A 24,285-nucleotide genomic window follows, 5' to 3' on the forward strand; every position below is an offset into this window, starting at 1 on the left:
GACTCTCTCACCCACCCCTATCACCTGTGGGTGGAGGGACTTGTGAGGCCGCTGGAGATCCAGTCCCTGAAGCCTGCTTGGATCTGTTTCTCTCGGTGCCGCAGCCGTGGCCGCAGCAGGTCTGGGCTGGGCTTTGTGTCTGCAGCGCGACGGACCTTTTGCGAGAGGTTTGCAGATCCCTCTGTGGGTGGAGGGACCCGCGTGGCCGCTGGAGATCCTGTCTGTGAAGCCTGCTCGCATCTTTTCCTCTCGGTGCCGCGGCCGCGGCAGGGCTGCATTCAGCTCCCAGTCCCGGCGCCCAGTCCGCAGCGCGAAGGACCCCCCGCGAGAGGTTTGCAGGTCTCTCTGGAACAGAAATCTCCCTCGCTCCAATGTTCTGTGGCCTCTGGGTGCGGAATTTGCCGTGAGTTACTTCCCTGTAGCCATTCTATGGGTTGTGGGTTCAGAGCTATGTGTATGTGCGTCTTTCTACTCCGCCATCTTGGCTCCGCCCCCTCATTTCGACCATTTTAAAGCACTTAATACATTCTCATTTGCACAGCTTATTTGGGTCCCTACATTACCTCTTTGAATAGCCTACAATCACTCACTGTCAAAGCAGGGACTGCACATTAGTAATCGACCCCTGCCAGTCCAGGACCAGCACAGTATTTTATATACAATCGATGTTTGATAATACTTTTTGACTGAATGACAATTGAACAAATTAGGTAAATAATGAAGGAAATAAATTAGGATGGAAAACATAGAGATTTACCATAGAGAAGCATTTGTGTCCAGAAATAGTATACTGAACAAGCGACTGTCAAATGCTGTATAGTATCATTCCACCAAACATACTTTCAGGTACAGGTGCTATGCAGCATTTTACTATAGCTCCAGAGATGCAGGACAGAAGGTTTATTTGTCAGCGGTAAGTTAGTGAAGAAAATGAAAGTGAAAAAAAAAAAAAAACCCTTTGTTCACTTAGAATCATCCATGGTGGAATTCTATAAGTGTTAATATACAAAATGAATTTGTACTCAGTATTTAACAAAATAGTGAAGTCCTTGCTTACTTTATGTTTCCTTTGAAAGGCCTGCCAAAAGGGGTCTTACCGATTTAAATCTTCCTCTAATTCATCATTTCTCTTCATTTGTCGTTCTAGAGAATCTTCCAGACATTGCTTCCACTCATTGAGTCTCGTGAATTTTTCCCTTTCAATACGAAGCTTTAAAAAAATTTTACAATGAAAAATATCACAATTGAACTGGCATTTCTCAAAGGGATTCTCTTCATTAACTCTAGCTCCAATTGTAAATATCAATTTAAGCATAGATTGTTGAACCAAAACAAATATGGAAAGATTTGAAAATGATTGATCTTCCTTGACATGACATACATTTCCCGTGATTTCACTACAAACTATTTCTTTTCTTTTGAAATTTAAATCAATGAAAGTTCTGATTTGATTCAATATAGGTATTACTTTTACCAACAATATTCATAAATTTAGGAATGGTTGAAAGGAATAGGAATGAATAGAAAGTGGGCCAAGTTTCCCAACACACCACACCTTGGAGGAACATTGGCCTTTCCTACTTCTCTAGAACCCATGATAATTATCCGTTCAGCTCCACTTCCCCTTTGTGTTGGCACACCTGACCCATGTTCCAATCATTCCTATGTTGAAATGACAATGTATGTCTTTGTAAGTAAGGGTGTAAAACAGTTCTGCTAATCTCTTTGTACTGAAATAAGAGAGATGCAACGTGAGTAAATTGACGTTTTCTTTTTCTCCTTGAGTGGTTATCTGTTGTTCCCGATTATGAGCCAGGTGCTCTTTACTCTCTTGCAAAGGAAGACAGAAGTCTGCTCATTGTGGTGAATACCGCATTTCTCCTCTTTGCTTCCACATTTCTCCAATGAATGATTACCACAGCTGCAATTTCTTCATTTCCTATTTCCATTTCATTCATCTATTTATCTGTAACTCTTCCCTTATTTATTTTCTATTTATCTGTGACTTAATTGGTATAGGAAATTCCCAGTCATAACGTTTATAACGTATCAGTACAAATAGGCCCTGCCCTCAACCGACATCTCAGAATCTGCAACTCTCAGAGTTTTACTGAATAACTTAGGGCACCAAAATTATACAAAACTGGCCCAGGTTCATGAAGCCATTTATGTCAACATTGGGATTTCAACCTACGCTTACGTCTGAGGCAAGATCTCTATTCCTAAAATATAGTGCCTTTCTTCATTGCCATAAAATCAGTTATTCCCTCCTTACTAGTCTACTACAACTGCATTCTCAAGAGGTAGAAGTCATACTGGTATCCAAAAACTTTTCTTCTTAGTCTCTGACTTCACTGAAACATAGATCCTCTTTCTCTTCTGTGATTGGTAATTTATTTTCCCTATAAATTATCCTTTCACCCTGTTTCTCTTTCCTCTTCTATCTCATGGAGACCCCTTTGGTCCTGGATCATGACTTCAAGCCGAGGATCAAAGAGTGAGGGAGGTGAGCATTTAATCCCACCTTCTCATTTTACAAAGGAGGAAGCAATCACACTGGTGTTAAATCAGTTGCATACAGTTTAATTAAAAACAAAAGGGCTACTGGGTCTTTCTGTTCTAATTTTGCCCCCACACCAATCTTTCCTACAAAATGCTAAGCCAAGTACTATCAAACATCGTTGTGATCATGTTACTGCCTTACTCAGCAACATGTACAGGAACTTCTATGGGCTATCAGATTGAGGCTTAAATTCTCCGTCTTTTTTTCTCTTATCTCTCACTTCATCACATTTTTCCAACTTTTAATTCTAATTGCTCTACGGCTCCCCTCCTCACACTCCTATGCTTTTTGTATTTTCCTATCGCTCCCTATCCTACTGATCCATCACTTTCTTAGCCTATTGGACTCCATTGCTCTCCTATCCTGCTGATCCCTTCCCAAATCTCGAAGGCAACTCAAAGTTCTCACTTTTCTTCAATGCTTTCCTTACTATTTTGCTGCAATGATCCTTGCCTTCACTGCATTCTTTGAGATTTTTGTCTGCAGCATTCAGTGAATATGCTATTGGGGTAAGTGCCTACATTGAGAATCACCTCTCATTTTAGTTCTTTATTATTTCAGTGTCTACTGGTGATATATTGTATAGGGACCTAGCAGGAATTCACTAAATATTTTCAGGATAATCAACTGCACTATACTCATTTAGAACTATAAACAGAGCAAAAATGGACAAGTCATGAGTTAGTACAGATTTTTTATAAATGAAGAATCCAAGGTTTGAGAGAGAAAAACATTCATAAAAACAAGTTGTATGCCAAGAGACTGAGCCAGGACGTAAAATTTTGAAAGTTCACCCTCCTATATATGCTATCAATAATGTATATACATATATACAGATGTATAGATGTGTGTACGCATATATAAAATTCAGATATTTGGCAATTTTTCTTCCACTAGAGTTGCTACCTCAGCAAATTTGCACTGGGAACTTCTTGTGTTAAAAATAGGGGTGGATAATACCATCTGTTCTAACCTCCACCTCTAGTGATCTCTCCTTTTCATAAATACTTACGTTTACCATTCACTTAGTAGTTGTTTATATGCTACGTTGTATTAAACATGAAATTCCTTTATTTGGCATTGGTATGCTAGAGAGACTGAAAATTCTTCAAGGAGAAAATGCATGTCTTATACATAGCTTTTGCTACCTGCTCAGAACCTCTCATAGTGGAATTCACATAATGAATATTCACTAGTTAATGAGGTAAATTTTGAACAAGGAAGAAATTGTAATTTGACTGAATTTTTACAGAGCAAAAACTTGGATGATCTGGGAAATTAGACTAGAAATGGGTGCTAGTTTGCCCTGAATACCATTTACATGAGGCAATTTGTACTGACAAAGAGGGACTCTAACTTATTTCTTCCTTACGTTACTTTCAAGGGCTCAGTCCACACCTAGTTTCTGGACTGGAGCCTAAAACCAAAAGGTTTGGAAGGGTAATATTTTAATCGATGTGTTCCACAAATAATGTGAGAGAAATGAAGAGAATGAGGGATAGGGGAGTTAATTGGGGAAAAAAAAGTTGTTTCACTCTCGTACTGGTTTCTGAAACCTAGAAAAATGTCTCAAGCGTCAAATGCCAGAGTAAAGAAGTTTTTCTAAGAATGAGATTGGACCTTGTAATAATTTCATAGCTAAGGGAAGTATACTGAAATTAACGAGGTTAAAAGAACGCTTTTGGAAAATTAGGAGGTGGATACGAAAATGGGGGAGGCAGTGGTTATTTGTATGAAAATGACAATGGTCTTTTGTTTTCAGTGTAGCGAAACTAGCATTTAGTCAGTGTCTAATGTGTGCAAGGAACAAAGGCCATAAAGTTGAGTGATTTGCAATTATGATCTCATTTGATTCGCACAACAACCCTGGGAGGTAGGTGCTATTATCAACCCCATTTCATGTTTGAGAATACTGAAAAGATCAAGTGACTTGCCTAAGATCACACAGAGAGCATCTGAGGCTATATCTGTAATAAGATCTTTCTCAGCCCAGACTCAAGATTTTATCCATAATTGCTGAAAATCCCCTTCAAGCTGAGAAACATCTCATCATACAAAATTCTCTTTTTGATCACTTTGCCTTAGATTTCCCTTGATTTACCACTTATGATGGGTACTAGTTTGAAAATATGTTTGAGGAATGTCAGAAATATCCACTTCTAAACAGGCATAATGATGAATAGCACACATAACTACATATAAATATGGGAAAGCAAATGAAACAGGAGAAAGGCATTTGACACTAATAATGGAAACCCGTTAGGGGAATTTGACTGTGTTGCTATTCTATGCGTAACCTCCCCTTCACTGTAATAATTTCTAATAATAATAACAACAATAATTTTTTTTTTTACTGAATTTATATGTGGCCATTGCAGGCTCTGGGAAATCGAAAATATATAAAAAACCAGAATAGACAAACTCAAGGTGCTTTCGTACAAATATTACCTTGAGTCAATTTTCATTTTCACTACATTTTCAGCCTAGGCAAAGCCAAGAAATGAACATATAGTTTTGTCCTTCTTGTTCTTCCACTAGTAATACTACTATTATTACCAGTACCACTACTACTTCTACTAGAAGTACTACTACCAAATCTATTACAACTACTACTACTACTTTTGCTACTACAATAATAACAATTACTCTACTGCCAACATCCTGTGAAAAGGAATTTCTATGGAAAATAAGGAAGCATGAATACTCCCTGTCCTCAAGGAACTCCATTATAATTGGGCAAAAAACAATGAGATAAAGCAATTGATTTTTTGATAAGAAATGCGATCACCATAGGACAATCCATATGTAATTAAATACCAGATTTTGTGGTATCAGATGAAAAGTGTATTTGAGGAGATTCAGGAATCAACAGGGGTGAAAAGCCCAAAAAGCATTATGGCAAAAGAATCATACTTTTGTAATTCAAAAACATCTTGAATGTGAAGAGTAGAAAGGTTTTGAATAGGTAGCACAGATGAGGAAGTGTAACTAAACAAGAAGAGTACCTAAACAAGATGGAGGTATGGAGGTGGAAATCCACAAGGTGAGATCAGATTGATTAAGTTAGGGAATATTAATGAAAGCATTCATCTAATTACTTCAACTTCAATTTATCCTTTCCATGTACAATTTCTGTATGTACAAAATGTGAAGAAATAGCATTTTCTTGTTATTCAAGGAGTAGTTTGAACAGAAAGAAACAAAGAATTTGTACTTGACAGTGCTGTTTGGGGGATTAAATGAGAAAATGAAGGTCAAGGTGTTTCTAAAAATCAAGTATGATAGAAATGATTGAGCTATTATTGGTCGTGGGAGAAACACCTCTTCTCTTTGCATAAGGACAGATAAACCAAATAGTCAACCACAGAAAGAGTGAATATAAGTATTAAAATTTACGTGTACAGATTTTGGAAGTTGTAGATGTAATTCTAAGTCAACGGAAATTACAGGCACAGTGTTCAGAAAATTGACAAAACTGGTAAAATGAGAAAGCAGCAATTCCCCAAACCACTAGGTAGTAGCTAAGAAAGAGAAGGGTAGAGACGTGGAATGGGCTAGGTACTCAAGAGATAGCAGGCAAAGAATATAGCAGTCTCTGGGTTGATAAACTCAAGGACCCCTACCTTCTGGGATAAGAACTCACTGTTCGAGAAAATTGCTGGGAAAACTGGATAACAATGTCGTGGAAACTAAGCATAGACCAATTCCTGACACCATTCACAAGAATGAATGGGTACATGATCTAGGGATAAAGATTGATACCACAGACAAGGTGAAGGAGGAAGGAATAGTGTATTTATCAGATTTATGGAAAAGGGAAGAGTTTTTGACTAAAGGAAAGACAGTAAGCATTATGAAGGGAAAGGTGAATAATTGTGATTGCATTAAGCTGAAAAGTTTTTGCACAAGCAGACCCAATGCAATCAAGATTCGGAGGGATGTAGTACATTGTAGTTAATGTTGGGGATAAAGGCCTCATTGATAGAGTATATAGAGAACTGAGTCAAATGTACCAGAATACAAGTCATTCCCCAATTGATAAATGGTAAAAGGATATGAACAAACAATTTTCAGAGGAAGAAATTAAAGATACCTATAATCATAGAAGAAATGCTCTCGACCACTTTTGATTAGAGACATGCAAATCAAAACAACTCTGAGGTACCACAACACACCTATTAGACTGGCAAACATGACAGAACAGGAAAATGATAAATGTTGGAGAGGATGTGGGAGAGTTGGAACACTAATTCATTGTTTGTGGAGCTGTGAGCTCATCCAACCATTCTGGAGAGCGCTTTGGAACTATGCTGAAAGGGCTACAAAAATGTGCATACCCCTTCACCCAGGAATATACAGCAATATGACTGTATTCCCAAGAGATAATAAAAATGAGAAAGGGCCCCACATGTACAAAAATATTTATAGCATCACTCTTTGTAGTGGCCAAAAACTGAAAATCAAGGGGGTGCCCATCAATTGGGGAATGGCTGAAGACATTATGGTATATGAATATCATGGAATACTATTGCACTAGAAGAAATGATGAGCAAGATGACTTCAGAGAAGCCTGGAAATATTTACATGGTTTGATGCTGAGCAAGAGGAGCAGCACCAGCAGAACTTTGTGCACAGCAACCACCAAAGTGTGCAAGAGCTTTTTCTGGTAGACTTCGATAGTCACAGAAAAAAAAAAATCCTAATGATGCCCTAAGGCAAAATGCTTTCCACATACAGGGAAAGAACTATCGAATTCAATCGCAGAATTTAACAGATCATTTCTGTATGTGTGTGAGTGTGTGTGTGTGTGTGTGTGTGTATTATATTTTGGTTTGTTATATGATTTCTCCCATTTATTTTAGTTCCTCTACACAGCATGACTATAGTGAAAATGTACTCAGTAGGAATGTATATGTAGATTCTATATAGAAGTGTATGGCTCTTGGGGTGGGAAAAAAATCTAAGTTTTGTCGTAGTGATTGGAGAATATTAAAACTAAATATATTGCTTAAAAATGTGAAATGTCACACTGAATATACTTTCCACTCATTTGTTTCCAGAACAAATTACTGATCTTTTTGCATACGTACTTGACTTTTGGTTTCATCTACTTCCTTCTTTAGTTTTTCCTTATCTTCATAATCAATTTCATTAAATGATGTGACTTGTTGTGAAACTCCTGTCAGGAACTGATAATTGCAGGAAACAGGTGATTCTCGCTGAAGATTTCTTACTCTAGCCTGACAGAAATATGTCCAAATTACTAATATTACAGATTTCATAAAGCAACATTAGCTCGTGTAAAATAAATATAAATTTAAAATTCAAATCAAAAGTCTATATAATTTTGCATGCAACTTAATTTCTTCAGTATATTCATAATTATCAACGATTGAAAGACAGAAATCTCTTAGGGATTAAGAAAACAACCTCATTTTGCAGGTGAGAAAAACTAAACTCCAAAGAGGTTTAATGAGTAACCAAGGTCCTAAAGGTAGACGTTTAGAGAGAAAAGGATTGAAACTTGGCTCCTGGGGCAGCAAAGTTGTTTGGATTATACCACTCAACTTCCATTTAGCACGGAGCAAATGAGATCTCCCTCAGAAGACTCCTCAGAAATTACTACAGTCAGCCTGCTTTCCCCATTATGTCTTAATTGACAAGAATGAGACCACCTCCAAAGCTATCTAGGGACTAAAACATTTTACGTGAAATTCCCATGCAAAGTAAAGGAAACAGGAGGGAAGAATGTACACTTTTTTATACTTGGCAGAAAACTTAAAGGTTTCCCATTCCATTTTTCGGAAAAGTTGACTACCTTATTTCTGTGTGCCAGTCCGTAGAAGAAAGACATCTACAAGAAAAGGTTGTGCTTTCTTTCCTCTCATGGTTTACGCTGGAGAGTGAACATAGGCACTGATATGCTTGTCAGGCTTGGTAAAAGCACTTCACATGCCCAAAGCCAAAATGTCAACAACAAATGTGGCCGCTAGGTACTATTCACATCTTCAACAGTCTTTGCTTAGCCTGCGAGGAAGTTGCTTTCTCTATTCAGATAGGAGTTACACTCCTGGTTTCAGTGAATGGAGAAAAAAGAGGAAACTCTGGAAAATATGCCAGTTCTCCACGCTATGTGTACATAGCATGTTAGAAGTACAGAGTTTTGGACATACAGACGTATTCATCCGTTCACATATATGTATATGTAGATATCCACACAGAAAAACACAACCGTATGTGTATAGAATGATATACTGCAACAATTCCTCTCCTTTTTCACTACAGAGCAAGGGGAATTATTGAATAAATTATGAAAACCAAATGAAGCCAAAAATCAAAAGAAGCCAAATGTTTTTTTCTAATTAGACAAGATGAAGTACTTTGTAAAAGTAAATTTTAGTAGAGTCTCATCAAATTTTTTGAAGAAAACATAAGGCTAAAAGAAGACAATGTAAAGTTCAGAGAGTAAAATTGGCACAATTCACTGAATTTCTACAAGTAAACTATATTCTATTATGGAATGACTAGATAAAATTTTAAATTTTTTAGATGAAATCATTACCCAGGACAATACATGGTAGAATTCACCCTCATTGCATATATGAAAAATCACAGATAATGAGATCTGCTATTAGACTGTATAAATTATTCATATTAAGGAACTAAAATGAGTGATTCCAGAACCGGCAACTTTGGAAACTGAGCAAGACTTGTTAGTCCAACCACAAAAAAAAAAAAAAAAAAACAGAGATGAAAAAATAGTGGAGTACAATTAAAAAATAAGATTAGTAACTGAAAAATTAACGCTTAATGAAGAATCATAATGTTTCTGAATAGAAGCACTGTCCTAAATTTCAAAGAAAAGTAGTGGCTCGACTACGGAATTTCACTACAACTAGAATCCAATCGTTAATGTTTCAAAAATTAGTTCAGAAGTGTCTAAATTGAAACTAGTTAGACAGATGAGTATGTTTAAATTTTAATGAAACTCGTAAAGAGAATATTGCACAGTTATCTCATAAGAGATTTCATACTTGAAATGTAATATTGTTCCTAGCATTATGTTGGAAGACTTTTCTTAAGTTGCAGCATTTGAAAAAATTTGTTCCATTTCAATGTTGAAATGGAATAATAGAAAAATTAATGAAACAAAAATTTATCTTTATTTAGACACTAGAGATTTCCTATACAAATATTTATTAAGCCAAATGTCATGGACAACATAATTTCTTGAAGCAAAACGTGTTGTTACCTAAAAGAAGAATTTGTAAATTATTTTTATACTTATAGCTTTTATACTATTATTTTATATTTAAAATTGCTTTCAGTTGTTTGCTTTATTACTTATATTGTATTACAGTACATTTTATTTTCATTTTTGTATTCATTTGATCTTAAAAGTTATTATATTACTTGTTCTGTTTATCATATCGTGGATTCTCACTCTCAATTCTTATATATCAGAATTTGTACAATGAAAGATAATAGCATCACCAGCCTGTCGAATATTCAAATTCCTAAGATATCTTGATAAAAATTAACTTGAATTTCATTTCAAAAAGACTAAAACTTATCCAAGTAAAATACTTCAAGAGCGAACCCTCTTGCGGCCTTCTCATTTTCATATTTCCACGTTTGCTCTCTTAAGTGGTTCCATTCACTCATTAACTAATACTTTATTGCTCTCTTCTACTATAAGAGCTTGTTTATCAATATCAGCATAAGCTTTATTGAAGAGATCAATAAATTGCACCTGGGCATCACGAATTTGCTTTTCATGAAATATGATTTTCTTCTGTGTGTCTTCAAGCTCTTGCTGCAGCACCGTATTTTCACTCTGGATTTGGCCTAATCTTTCCTGGAGAGATTCATTTTCCAAACTGTATCTGTTGACTTTTTCCTTTAACACTTGATTTGTTTCTTCAAGTTCCTTTGCCTTCTCTTCAGCATGGTTCAGTTCTCTTTGTGTGTTTTCTACAATGTATGTCTTTTCTGTGAGGGATTCCTGGACATGGTCTAGCTCATTTTCTAAACTCTTGGCTCTACTTTCAGTCTTAGAGAGTTTTTCAGAAAGGACACCGTTATCCTCTCTTAGACTCAACCAATCACGGTTTAGTTTGTCCTTTAAATGAAGCCACTCATCTCTTTCCCCCTCAAAGGAATCCTCAAGGGCTAATTTTGATAACTCATATTCGCGACCAACTTCAATCAACCTGGACGCGTATGATGCCCTATCGTCCTCTAGTTTTTCAATGTTGTGTTCTGCATTCTGCAGTTTAGAGTTCAGCGTGGCATTCTCAGCTTTCAGAACGTTTACTCGTCGACGGCACTGAAATCCGATTTTTCTTAACGCTTCTCTGTTCCATTGTAATTCCTGTTGAAGCTCCTCAATCATTTCTTTCAAAGCTTCAGTTTCTTCTGTGTGGTGCTTTCTGGTGTGCTGATAGTTAATTTTTACTGTGTGTAATTCCACTTGGTGCATGGCACCATACTCTGCGATTTCCTTTGTTTTCTGCAGGTATTTTTCCTTTTCATTCCTAAGAGAAACCTAAACATAAGAAAAAGAAAAAAAATTTTATTCAAAATAAAATTATTTATTGTGATATTTCCATAAAAATTCAAAATAGACACCAAGGGACCAAGAAGCATAGTGTATTCAGAGAAAAGCTAACTGAGGGAGTTTCACCTATTTCCTATTTCTGTCAATTTGAGCAAAGAACAGGACTTAAAACTACATCGTCAATCGGAAGATTTGGAACGCGTTTTTGAACCGACAAAGCTCTCTGTCTTTCAAGATATTTGATTTCCTTTTCTCCATGCATTTTATCTCACACTGATGATTCTATTTCAGACATTTCAAGGTCTTTGGAAAGTACTTTCAATACATGATCTCACCTAAAATTTGCACAACCTTTATGAGGGAAATATTTATATTTATTTATATTGCTAACTGTGGAACAGAAGTGGAGTTCACGCATTTGAAACTATAGATTATTAGAGCAAAAAGGGACACTACGGATGAGTTAGTACATCATTTTATAATTCAAGAACCAGAAGCCTAACGACAGAAAACCATTTGCTGAAAGTCGTGTGGATGGCAATGGACTGAAGCAGAACACAAAATCTTGGAAAAGTCCCCCTTAGATTGACAGTTTTACCAGATTTCAGACATATAATTATATGAACACACGCACACGTGTGTGTAATTACGTATGTGTACATGTATATTTTTGTGTGTACATATACACATCCACGCAGGAACAGATATATCAATATAAATAAATATATAAATGTACATACATATGTATAAATATATATACATGCATATTTACACATATATATGTATAATACGTAGGTATTCAGCAATTGTTCTTCCACTAGGGCTGCTAACTCAACCAATTTGCATCGAGTAATGTTTGCATTAATAAAAACATGAATGGATTAATACCATCTGCTCTAATTTCCACCTGTACTGATATCTTCTTTCATAAATACTTACAGGAATATCGTTCCCTTAGTAGTTGTTTAAATTCCACTTTGTGTTATAAATGAACTTTCTCTCTTTTGTATTGACTTCCCAGAGAGAGTGAAAATTCTTCAAGGAGACAGTGCATGTCTCACACACAGTCTTTGTATCCTTCTCAGGGCCTATCACAGTGTTTACGTAATTATTATTCACTAATTGATGAAATAACGTTTGAACAAGGGAGAAACTGTAATTTCACTGAAATCTTCCGTAGTGAAAACTTGCACTATCAGGGAAATTACACAAGACATGGTGCCAGTTTGGCCAGAATGCCCATTAACTGACATACCTCTTCCTACCAAAGATGGATTCTAAATTACTGCTTCCTTGCTGTAACTTCCAGGAGTCAGTTCACACCTAGTTCCTTGACTGCATCCTGACGCAAAAAGCTTTTGACGGTTAATATTTTAATCCAAGTCTTCCAGAAAGAAGGTGAGGGAAAGGAAGAAAAGAAGCGATAAGGGAGCTACTTGGGAAACAAAACTTATTTCATTCCAGTGCTGATTTCTGACACCTTGAAAAATTTCTCAAGAATACAAATTCAAAAGAAAAGTAATTTTCAGAAGAATGAGACTGGAACTCATAATAGTTTCTTAACTAAGCCAAGTCTACTGAAATTAGCCAGGTTAAGAAAAGTCTTTTGCAATATTTGGAGATGCTTATCAAAATTTGGGAGGTAGTATTATTTGTATAAAATGGACAATGATCTTTATGTCCTTGGAGCAGGGAAACTGATATTTCTTAAGTATCTAATATGTGCCAAGAACAAAGGCCATAACCTTAAGAGAATTACAATAATTATCTCATTTGATTCTTCCAACAACACTGGGAAGTATGTGCTATTATAATTCCCATTTTGTGGCTAAGGAAAGGGAGAAGAATTAAGTGACTTGCCTAGGATCACACAGACAGAATCTGTGGACACATCTGAAGTCAGATCTTTCTAACCCCACACACAATTTTCTATCCCTAATTCCCCCAACATACGTCTAAGTGGAGAAATATCTCATCATCCAAAGTTCTTTTTTTTGCTAGCTTTGGAAGAGATACGTACTTACTATGCAATTTATGATGACTACTAGGGTGAAATTTGTTTTCAAGAGTATCCGAAATACCTCTTACTATAGATTGTGACTTCTACAATAATGAATCCATACCTAAATACTTGGAAATGTGGGAAAGCAACTGACAATGGAGAAAGGTATTTGCTAGCATTAAAGGGAACAGGTTAGAAGAATTTGACTGTCATGCTATTGTACGCTTAACTGTACCTTCATTTTAATAATTTCTAAGAATAATAAGAGTAACTAAAAAATAATTTTGTATTCAATTTCTTCTTTGCTCTTTGGGGTCTGGAGCATTCAAAATTTATAAAAATCAGACTAGAACATCTTCAAGTATTTTAGTCCAACCACTTTCAACTGCTGGCAAAATCAACAAATAAACATTTAGTTTCCTTGTTCCTGTTTTCCTACTACTAGGACTACTACTACAAGTACTCCTATCACTAGAACTAGTAGTACTGGAACTTCAACTAGTACCACTTGTACTACAACAATCATAACAATTGCCTCTACTGACGGCGTGCTTTGAAAGCAACGTTCTACCAAGAAAGAATGAAGTATCCATTATCCTGTCCTCAAGAAACTTTATTACAGTTGGGCAAAAAACAGTTAGAAAAAGTAAGAAATAGTTTGTTAACAGATGTGAAAACCATAAAGCAATAAATACTCACTTTCATACCCAATTCGGTATTAGGTAATTAGGTGGTATCAGATGAAAAGTGGATTTCAGGAGATTTAGAAATTCATAGGGGTGAAAAGTCCCAATGGCATTATGGCAAAAATATCGTGCTTTTGGAATGCACAAGCCTGCTGGAGATGAAGAGTAGATAGGTTTTTGATGGGGAGTGCAAATGAGAACGTGTAACTGAGCAAGAAGTGAAGAAGGTATGGAGCTAGAAATGCACACGGTGAGATCAGATTGCTGAAGTTAGAGGATATTAGTGAAATCATCCATCTAATTACTTTAATTCTCAATTGTATTTTGCAGGTACAATTTACATATTTAGGAATTGTGAAGAAACAACCTTTTCCTGTTATTCAAGGAGAAGTTTCAATGGAAGTATACAAATAATTTTTACTTCACAGCATTGTTTGGGGATTAAATGAGAAAATGATGGTAAAGGTCTTTCTAAACATAAAGAATCATAGAAATGATTTAAGCATTATGGGTCCTTGGGAAAACATCTCATTCTTTGTGTATGGACAGATAAACCAAATGGTCAACGACAACATGAGTGAATATTAGTATTGAAATTCATGTGCACAAATTGTTTTATGTTATGATTTTTATTTGTCACATTATTTTCATTTCTTAATTTAATTACTTACTTTTAATTACAGTATATTTAATTATTACTGCATTCGTATTATCTTAAAAATCATGACATTACTTGTTCTATTTATCATATTATGGATTCTCATTCTCAATTCTTACATATCAGCATTTTCCCAATGACAGTTAATAACCTCACCAGCCTGTTGTGAATTGAAATTCCTAAATTATGTTGATTAAAATTAGTTTGACTTTCATTTCGAAAATCTTTATGGTTATCCAAGTATGACATTTAATGATCGAACCCTCTTTCAGCCTTCTCAATTTCATATTTACTCATTTGTTCTCCTAAGTGGTTACATTCACTGATTAACACTTGATTGCTCTTGTTTTTAACTATCAGCATAAACTTTATTGAGGAGATCAAAAAACTGTACCTGGGCATCACTTAGTTGCTTTTCTTGAATCGTGACTTTCTTCTGTGTGTCTTCAAGCTCTTGCTGCAGCACCGTATTTTCACTCTGGATTTGGCCTAATCTTTCTTGGAGAGATGCATTTTCCAAACTGTATCTGTTGACTTTTTCCTTTAACACTTGATTTGTTTCTTCAAGTTCCTTTGCCTTCTCTTCAGCATGGTTCAGTTCTCGCTGCGTGTTTTCTACAATGTATGTTTTTTCTGTGAGGGATTCCTGGACATGGTCTAGCTCATTTTCTAAACTCTTGGCTCTACTTTCAACCTTAGAGAGTTTTTCAGAAAGGACAGCGTTATCCTCTCTTTGACTCCACCAGTCTCGGTTTAGTTTGTCCTTTAAATGAAGCCACTTATGTCTTTCCCTGTCAAAGGAATCCTCAAGGGCTAATTTTGATAACTCATATTCGAGACCAACTTCAATCAACCTGGACGCGTATGATGCCCTATCGTCCTCTAGTTTTTCAATGTTTTGTTCTGCATTCTGCAGTTTAGAGTTCAGCGTGGCATCCTCAGCTTTCAGAACGTGTACTCGTCGACGGCACTGAAATCCAATTTTTCGTAACGCTTCTCTATTCCATTGTAATTCCTGTTGAAGCTCCTCAATCTTTTCTTTCAAAGCTCCAGTTTTTTCTGTTTGGTGCTTTCTGGCGCGCTGATACTTAATTATTACTGTTTGTAATTTCACTTGGAACATGGCACTACACTCTGCGATTTCCTTTGTTTTCTGCAGGTATTTTTCCTTTTCATTCTTAAGAGAAACCTAAACATAAGAAAAAGAAAAAAAATTTTATTCAAAATAAAATTATTTATTGTGATATTTCCATAAAAATTCAAAATAAACACCAAGGGTCCCAGAAGCATAGTGTATTCAGAGAAAAGCTAACTGAGGGAGTTTCACCTATTTCCTATTTCTGTCAATTTGAGCAAAGAACAGGACTTAAAACTACATCGTCAATCGGAAGATTTGGAACGCGTTTTTGAACCGACAAAGCTCTCTGTCTTTCAAGATATTTGATTTCCTTTTCTCCATGCATTTTATCTCACACTGATGATTCTATTTCAGACATTTCAAGGTCTTTGGAAAGTACTTTCAATACATGATCTCACCTAAAATTTGCACAACCTTTATGAGGGAAATATTTATATTTATTTATATTGCTAACTGTGGAACAGAAGTGGAGTTCACGCATTTGAAACTATAGATTATTAGAGCAAAAAGGGACACTACGGATGAGTTAGTACATCATTTTATAATTCAAGAACCAGCAGCCTAACGACAGAAAACCATTTGCTGAAAGTCGTGTGGATGGCAATGGACTGAAGCAGAACACAAAATCTTGGAAAAGTCCCCCTTAGATTGACAGTTTTACCAGATTTCAGACATATAATTATATGAACACACGCACACGTGTGTGTAATTACGTATGTGTACATGTATATTTTTGTGTGTACATATACACATCCACGCAGGAACAGATATATCAATATAAATAAATATATAAATGTACATACATATGTATAAATATATATACATGCATATTTACACATATATATGTATAATACGTAGGTATTCAGCAATTGTTCTTCCACTAGGGCTGCTAACTCAACCAATTTGCATCGAGTAATGTTTGCATTAATAAAAACATGAATGGATTAATACCATCTGCTCTAATTTCCACCTGTACTGATATCTTCTTTCATAAATACTTACAGGAATATCGTTCCCTTAGTAGTTGTTTAAATTCCACTTTGTGTTATAAATGAACTTTCTCTCTTTTGTATTGACTTCCCAGAGAGAGTGAAAATTCTTCAAGGAGACAGTGCATGTCTCACACACAGTCTTTGTATCCTTCTCAGGGCCTATCACAGTGTTTACGTAATTATTATTCACTAATTGATGAAATAACGTTTGAACAAGGGAGAAACTGTAATTTCACTGAAATCTTCCGTAGTGAAAACTTGCACTATCAGGGAAATTACACAAGACATGGTGCCAGTTTGGCCAGAATGCCCATTAACTGACATACCTCTTCCTACCAAAGATGGATTCTAAATTACTGCTTCCTTGCTGTAACTTCCAGGAGTCAGTTCACACCTAGTTCCTTGACTGCATCCTGACGCAAAAAGCTTTTGACGGTTAATATTTTAATCCAAGTCTTCCAGAAAGAAGGTGAGGGAAAGGAAGAAAAGAAGCGATAAGGGAGCTACTTGGGAAACAAAACTTATTTCATTCCAGTGCTGATTTCTGACACCTTGAAAAATTTCTCAAGAATACAAATTCAAAAGAAAAGTAATTTTCAGAAGAATGAGACTGGAACTCATAATAGTTTCTTAACTAAGCCAAGTCTACTGAAATTAGCCAGGTTAAGAAAAGTCTTTTGCAATATTTGGAGATGCTTATCAAAATTTGGGAGGTAGTATTATTTGTATAAAATGGACAATGATCTTTATGTCCTTGGAGCAGGGAAACTGATATTTCTTAAGTATCTAATATGTGCCAAGAACAAAGGCCATAACCTTAAGAGAATTACAATAATTATCTCATTTGATTCTTCCAACAACACTGGGAAGTATGTGCTATTATAATTCCCATTTTGTGGCTAAGGAAAAGGAGAAGAATTAAGTGACTTGCCTAGGATCACACAGACAGAATCTGTGGACACATCTGAAGTCAGATCTTTCTAACCCCACACACAACTTTCTATCCCTAATTCCCCCAACATACGTCTAAGTGGAGAAATATCTCATCATCCAAAGTTCTTTTTTTTGCTAGCTTTGGAAGAGATACGTACTTACTATGCAATTTATGATGACTACTAGGGTGAAATTTGTTTTCAAGAGTATCCGAAATACCTCTTACTATAGATTGTGACTTCTACAATAATGAATCCATACCTAAATACTTGGAAATGTGGGAAAGCAACTGACAATGGAGAAAGGTATTTGCTAGCATTAAAGGGAACAGGTTAGAAGAATTTGACTGTCATGCTATTGTACGCTTAACTGTACCTTCATTTTAATAATTTCTAAGAATAATAAGAGTAACTAAAAATAATTTTGTATTCAATTTCTTCTTTGCTCTTTGGGGTCTGGAGCATTCAAAATTTATAAAAATCAGACTAGAACATCTTCAAGTATTTTAGTCCAACCACTTTCAACTGCTGGCAAAATCAACAAATAAACATTTAGTTTCCTTGTTCCTGTTTTCCTACTACTAGGACTACTACTACAAGTACTCCTATCACTAGAACTAGTAGTACTGGAACTTCAACTAGTACCACTTGTACTACAACAATCATAACAATTGCCTCTACTGACGGCGTGCTTTGAAAGCAACGTTCTACCAAGAAAGAATGAAGTATCCATTATCCTGTCCTCAAGAAACTTTATTACAGTTGGGCAAAAAACAGTTAGAAAAAGTAAGAAATAGTTTGTTAACAGATGTGAAAACCATAAAGCAATAAATACTCAATTTCATACCCAATTCGGTATTAGGTAATTAGGTGGTATCAGATGAAAAGTGGATTTCAGGAGATTTAGAAATCCATAGGGGTGAAAAGTCCCAATGGCATTATGGCAAAAATATCGTGCTTTTGGAATGCACAAGCCTGCTGGAGATGAAGAGTAGATAGGTTTTTGATGGGGAGTGCAGATGAGAACGTGTAACTGAGCAAGAAATGAAGAAGGTATGGAACTAGAAATGCACACGGTGAGATCAGATTGCTGAAGTTAGAGGATATTAGTGAAATCATCCATCTAATTACTTTAATTCTCAACTGTATTTTGCAGGTACAATTTACATATTTAGAAATTGTGAAGAAACAACCTTTTCCTGTTATTCAAGGAGAAGTTTCAATGGAAGTATACAAATAATTTTTACTTCACAGCATTGTTTGGGGATTAAATGAGAAAATGATGGTAAAGGTCTTTCTAAACATAAAGAATCATAGAAATGATTTAAGCATTATGGGTCCTTGGGAAAACATCTCATTCTTTGTGTATGGACAGATAAACCAAATGGTCAACGACAACATGAGTGAATATTAGTATTGAAATTCATGTGCACAAATTGTTTTTATGTTATGATTTTTATTTATCACATTATTTTCATTTCCTAATTTAATTACTTACTTTTAATTACAGTATATTTAATTATTACTGCATTCGTATTACCTTAAAAATCATGACATTACTTGTTCTATTTATCATATTATGGATTCTCATTCTCAATTCTTACATATCAGCATTTTCCCAAAGACAGTTAATAACCTCACCAGCCTGTTGTGAATTGAAATTCCTAAATTATGTTGATTAAATTTAGTTTGACTTTCATTTCGAAAATCTTTATGGTTATCCAAGTATGACATTTAATGATCGAACCCTCTTTCAGCCTTCTCAATTTCATATTTACACATTTTTTCTCCTAAGTGGTTACATTCACTGATTAACACTTGATTGCCCTTGTTTTTAACTATCAGCATAAACTTTATTGAGGAGATCAAAAAACTGTACCTGAGCATCACTTAGTTGCTTTTCTTGAATCGTGACTTTCTTCTGTGTGTCTTCAAGCTCTTGCTGCAGCATCGTATTTTCACTCTGGATTTGGCCTAATCTTTCTTGGAGAGAAGCATTTTCCAAACTGTATCTCTTGACTTTTTCCTTTAACATTTGATTTGTTTCTTCAAGTTCCTTTGCCTTCTCTTCAGCATGGTTCAATTCTCTCTGCGTGTTTTCTAAAATGTAAGTCTTTTCTCTGAGGGATTCCTGGACATGGCCTAGCTCATTTTCTAAACTCTTGGCGCCACTTTCAGCCTGAGAGAGCTCTTCAGAAAGGAAAGCATGGTTCTCTCTTAAAATAGACAAGTCACTGTTTAACTTGTCCTGTACATGAAGCCACTCATCTCTTGCTTCCTGAAAGGAATGTTCAAGGGCTAGTTTGGACGCCTCACTTTGCTCATAATCGTCAATAACAGACATCAAACGAGACCTGTATGATTCAATTTCGCTCTCTAGTCTCTCTGTGTTTTCTTTTGCATTCTCCAATTGAGAGTTCAGCGCTGCATTTTCAGCTTTCAGAACCTTTACTTGGCCACTGTATTGAAATCGGATTTTTCTTAATGCTTCTCTATTCCACTGCAATTCCTGTTGAAGCTCCTCATTCTTCTCTTTCAAAGCTTCAGTTTCTTCTCTGTGGTGCGTTCTGGTTCGCTGATCCTTAATTTTTACTGTTTTTAATTCCACTTTGTGCATGGCAACTTCATACTGTATGATTTCCTTTTTCTCCTGCAAGTATTCTTCCTTTACATTCCTAACAGGAACCTAAACATAAGAAAAAGAAAAGAAAGTGTTATTCAAAATAAAATGACTTATTCTGATATTTCCTTCAAAATTCAAAGGAAACGCCAAGGGGCCAAGAAGCATAGTGTATTTAGAGAAAAAGTTAACTGAGGGACTTTCACCTCTTTCCCATTTCTATCAATTTGCCGAAAGAATAAGACTGAAAACTGCTTCATCAACCAGAAGATTTGGACACCATTTTTGAACTCACAAAGCTGTCTGTCTCTCGGGAGATTTGGTTTCCTTTTCTGCATACATTCTGTCTCTCACTGATGATTCCATCTGAGACATGTCAAGGTTTATGGAAAGGACTTTCAGTACATCATCTCACCTAAAATTTCCACCACCCTTATGAGGGAAATATTTATATTCCTTCATATTGCTAATTGTGTAACAGAAGTGCAGTTCACGCACGTAAAACTCTAGATTGTTCGAGCAAAAAGGGACACTACTGATGAGTTAGTACATCATTTTACAAAGCAAGAACCAGAAGCCTAAAGACAGAAAATCATTTGTCGAAAGCCATCTGTTTGGCAATGGAATGAAGCAGAACACAAAATCTTGGAAAAGTCACCCGTAGATGCAGAGTTTCAACAAACTTCAGACACATATCTGTAAAAACACACACACACACATATATATATGCGTGTATCTACGTATGTGTACATGTATATTTTTCTGTGTACATATACACATCCACACAGGAACAAATATATCAATATAAATAAATATATAAATATAAATGTACATGTAAATATAGATAGATAGAGAGAGAGAGAGAGAGAGAGAGAGAGAGAGAGAGAGAGAGAGAGACAGATAGACAGATAGATAGATAGATATAGATATACAATAGTTAAGTATTTAGCAATTGTTCTTCCAGTAGGGCTGCTAACTCAACCAAATTGCATCAAGTAAGGTTTGCATTAGGAAAAACATGAATGGATCAATACCATCTGCTCTAACGTGCAACTTTAGTGATACCTCCCTTTTATAAATGCTTACTGGAAAATCGTTCACTTCGTAGTTGTTTAAATTCTACCGTTTGTTATAAATGAAGTTTCTCTATTTTGTGTTGACTTCCACAGAGAGTGAAAATTCTTCAAGGAGACAGTGCACGTCTGACACACAGTCTTTTACCCTGCTCAGGATCTATCACAGTGCTGTTCACATAGATAATATTCACTGGCTGATGAAATAACGTTTGAACAAGGAAGAAACTGTAATTTCACTAAATTCTTACATAGTGAAAACTTACACGATCAGGGAAATTACACAAGAAATGGTGCCAGTATGGCCAGAATGCCCATAAAATGACCTACTTCTTGCTGCCAACGATGGACTCTAAGTTACTGCTTCCTTGGTATACCTTCCAGGAGTCAGTTCACACCTAGTTTCTTGACTGCAAACTGAAGCCAAAAGCTTGTGAAGGTTCATATTTTAATCCAAGTCTTCCAGAAAGAAGGTGAGGGAAATGAAGGCAAGAAGTGATAGGGGCGTTAATTGGGAAACAGAACTTATTTCATTCCAGTGCTCATTTCTGACACCTTGAAAAATTTCTCAAGCATGCACATTGAAAAGAAAAGTCATTTTCAGAAGAATGAGATTGGAATTCATAATAGTTTCTTAACTAAGCTAAGTACACTGAAAGTAGCCAGGTTAAGAAAACTCTTTTGCAATATTAGGAGATGTTTATCCAAACGTGGGAGGCAGTATGATTTGTATATAATGGACAATGGTCTTTATGCTTTTGCAGCAGGGAAACTATCATTTGTTCAGTATCCAATATGTGCCAAGAATAAAGGCCATAAATACAACAGATTTACAATAATGATCTCATTTGATTCTCGCAACAGCCCTGAGAAGTATGTACTAGTATTATCCCCATTTTGTGGCTGAGGAAACTGAGAAAAACTAAGTGACTTGCCTAGGATCACACAGATAGAATCTCCGGACACATTTGAAGTCAGATTTTTCTAACCCCAGACCCAAATTTCTATCGCTAATTCCCCCAACATACGTCTAAGTGGAGAACTATCTCATCATCCAAAGTTCTTTTCTTCCCTGCTTTGGCAGAGATACTTACTTACTTTGCAAGTTATGATGACTACCAGGGTGAAATTGCGTTTGGAAGAATCTCAGAAATCTCCCTTAATATACGTTGTGCCTTCCACCATGATGAGTAGCATACAGAAATACATGGAAATGTGGGAAAGCAACTGACAGTGGAGAAAGGTATTTGATAGTATTAAAGGGAAGGGGCTAGAAGAATTTAACTGTCATGCTATTGTACGCTTAACTGCATTTTCATTTTAATAATTTCGAAGAATGATAATAGAAACTGAAATACTTTTGTATTGAATTTGTACTTTTGACGTCTGGGAAATGGAAACTTTGTAAAAAATCAGACTAGAGAAACTCAAAGCACTTTAGGCCAACCATTACCTTAGAACAAATTTAATTTTAGGTAAACTTGCAACTCCTGTGAAAATCAACAGACAACATTGAGTTTCCTTGTTCCTGTTTTTCTACTGCTAGTGCTACCACTACAAGTACTACTATCACTAGAACTACTAGTACTACAACTACTACTAGTACTACTTGTACTGAAAAAATAATAACAATTACTTCTGCTGACAGCATGCTTTGAAAACAACGTTCTATGGAAAATAATGAAGTCTAAATGATCACGGTCCTCAAGGAAATCTATGATAGTTGGGCAAACAAGAGGTAGAACAAGGAAGTAATAGTTTGTTAACAGATGTGAACAGCATAAAGCAATAAATACCCAATGAGGTCATATCAAATGAAAAGTGGATTTCAGGAGATTCAGAAATCCATATGGGTGAAAAGTCCCAATGGCATTATGGCAAAAGAACCATTCTTTTGGAATGCACAAGCATGCTGGAGGTAAAGAGTCAATATGTTTTTGACGGGTAGTGCAGATGAGGACGTGTAACTGTGCGTAAGCCAGAAGAAGACTGTGAAGAAGGTATGGAACCAGAAATCTACATGGTGAGATCAGATCGATGAAGTTAGAGGATATTAATGAAATCATCCATCTCATTACTTGAATTCTCAATTGCATTTTGCAGGTACAATTTACATATTTAGGAATTGTGAAAAACAACTTTTTCCTGTTGTTCAAGGAGAAGTTTCAACGTAAGTAAACAAGTAATTTCTACTTCACAGTATTGCTTCGGAATTAAAAGAGAAAATAATGGTAAAGGTCTTTCTAAACATAAGGAATCATAGAAATGATTTAGGCATTATGGGTCCTTGGGAAAACACCTCACTCTTTCTGTAAAGACAGATAAACCAAATTGTCAAGGACATCATGAGTGAATATTTCTATTGAAATTCGTGTGCACACATTGTGGAGGTTGTAGGTCTAATTTAATTCGACTTAATTGACAGACAGAGCGTTCAGAAAATTTATACTGTTGACGAGACAAAGGGAAATGTCACACTGCACACAATTTCCATTCATCAGGAACAAATTATTGATCTTTTTGCATACATACTTTACTTTTGGTTTCATCTACTTGCTTCGGTAGTTTTTCCTTCTCTTCATAATTCCTTCGATAAAATGATGTAACTTGTTGCGAAACTATTCTCATGGATTGGTAGTTGCCGGAAACAGGAACTTCTCGCTGAAGATTTCTTTCTCTGGCCTGAGAGATATATGTCCAAATTATTTCTATTGCTGATTTCAGAAAGCAGTATTAGCTCATATGAAATAAATATCATGTCAAAATTCACATCAAAAGTCATTATAGTTCTGCATGCAATTTAATTTCATCAACATATTCATAATTTTCATAGATTTGCGGTATAAATAACTTAGATGTTATTTAACAAAATTCCCGCATGTTGCACATGAGAAAAATGAAACTCCAAAGAGGTTAGTTGAGTTACCCAAGGTCCTAACGTTAGTCGTTTCTAGGGAAAAAGATTGACACTTGGCTCCTGACACGAGAAAGCTCTTTTGATTATTCTACTCAACCTTCATTTAGCATGGGTCAAATGAGATCTTTCTACTTGCTCAAACAT

The 24,285-nt window shown here is 35.7% G+C and overlaps 1 protein-coding gene across 1 annotated transcript in view; it reads right to left on the bottom strand.

The window, feature by feature from the left end:
- Window positions 1-936: 936 nt before the first annotated feature.
- The window catches only part of LOC140522092 (uncharacterized), a 55,736-nt gene continuing 32,387 nt past the window's right edge, over window positions 937-24,285 (bottom strand). The window contains exons 16-21 of the mRNA XM_072637125.1: window positions 23,757-23,906; window positions 19,411-20,217; window positions 14,864-15,658; window positions 10,317-11,111; window positions 7,654-7,803; window positions 937-1,210 (exon numbers count right to left, since the gene is read on the bottom strand). Of these exons, the coding sequence (XP_072493226.1) occupies window positions 1,094-1,210; window positions 7,654-7,803; window positions 10,317-11,111; window positions 14,864-15,658; window positions 19,411-20,217; window positions 23,757-23,906 (2,814 nt within the window). The 3' untranslated portion in view covers window positions 937-1,093. The remainder of the gene's footprint in view (window positions 1,211-7,653; window positions 7,804-10,316; window positions 11,112-14,863; window positions 15,659-19,410; window positions 20,218-23,756; window positions 23,907-24,285) is intronic.

This window comes from Notamacropus eugenii, chromosome 2, assembly GCF_028372415.1.
Source record: "Notamacropus eugenii isolate mMacEug1 chromosome 2, mMacEug1.pri_v2, whole genome shotgun sequence".
Lineage (NCBI taxonomy): Eukaryota > Metazoa > Chordata > Mammalia > Diprotodontia > Macropodidae > Notamacropus > Notamacropus eugenii.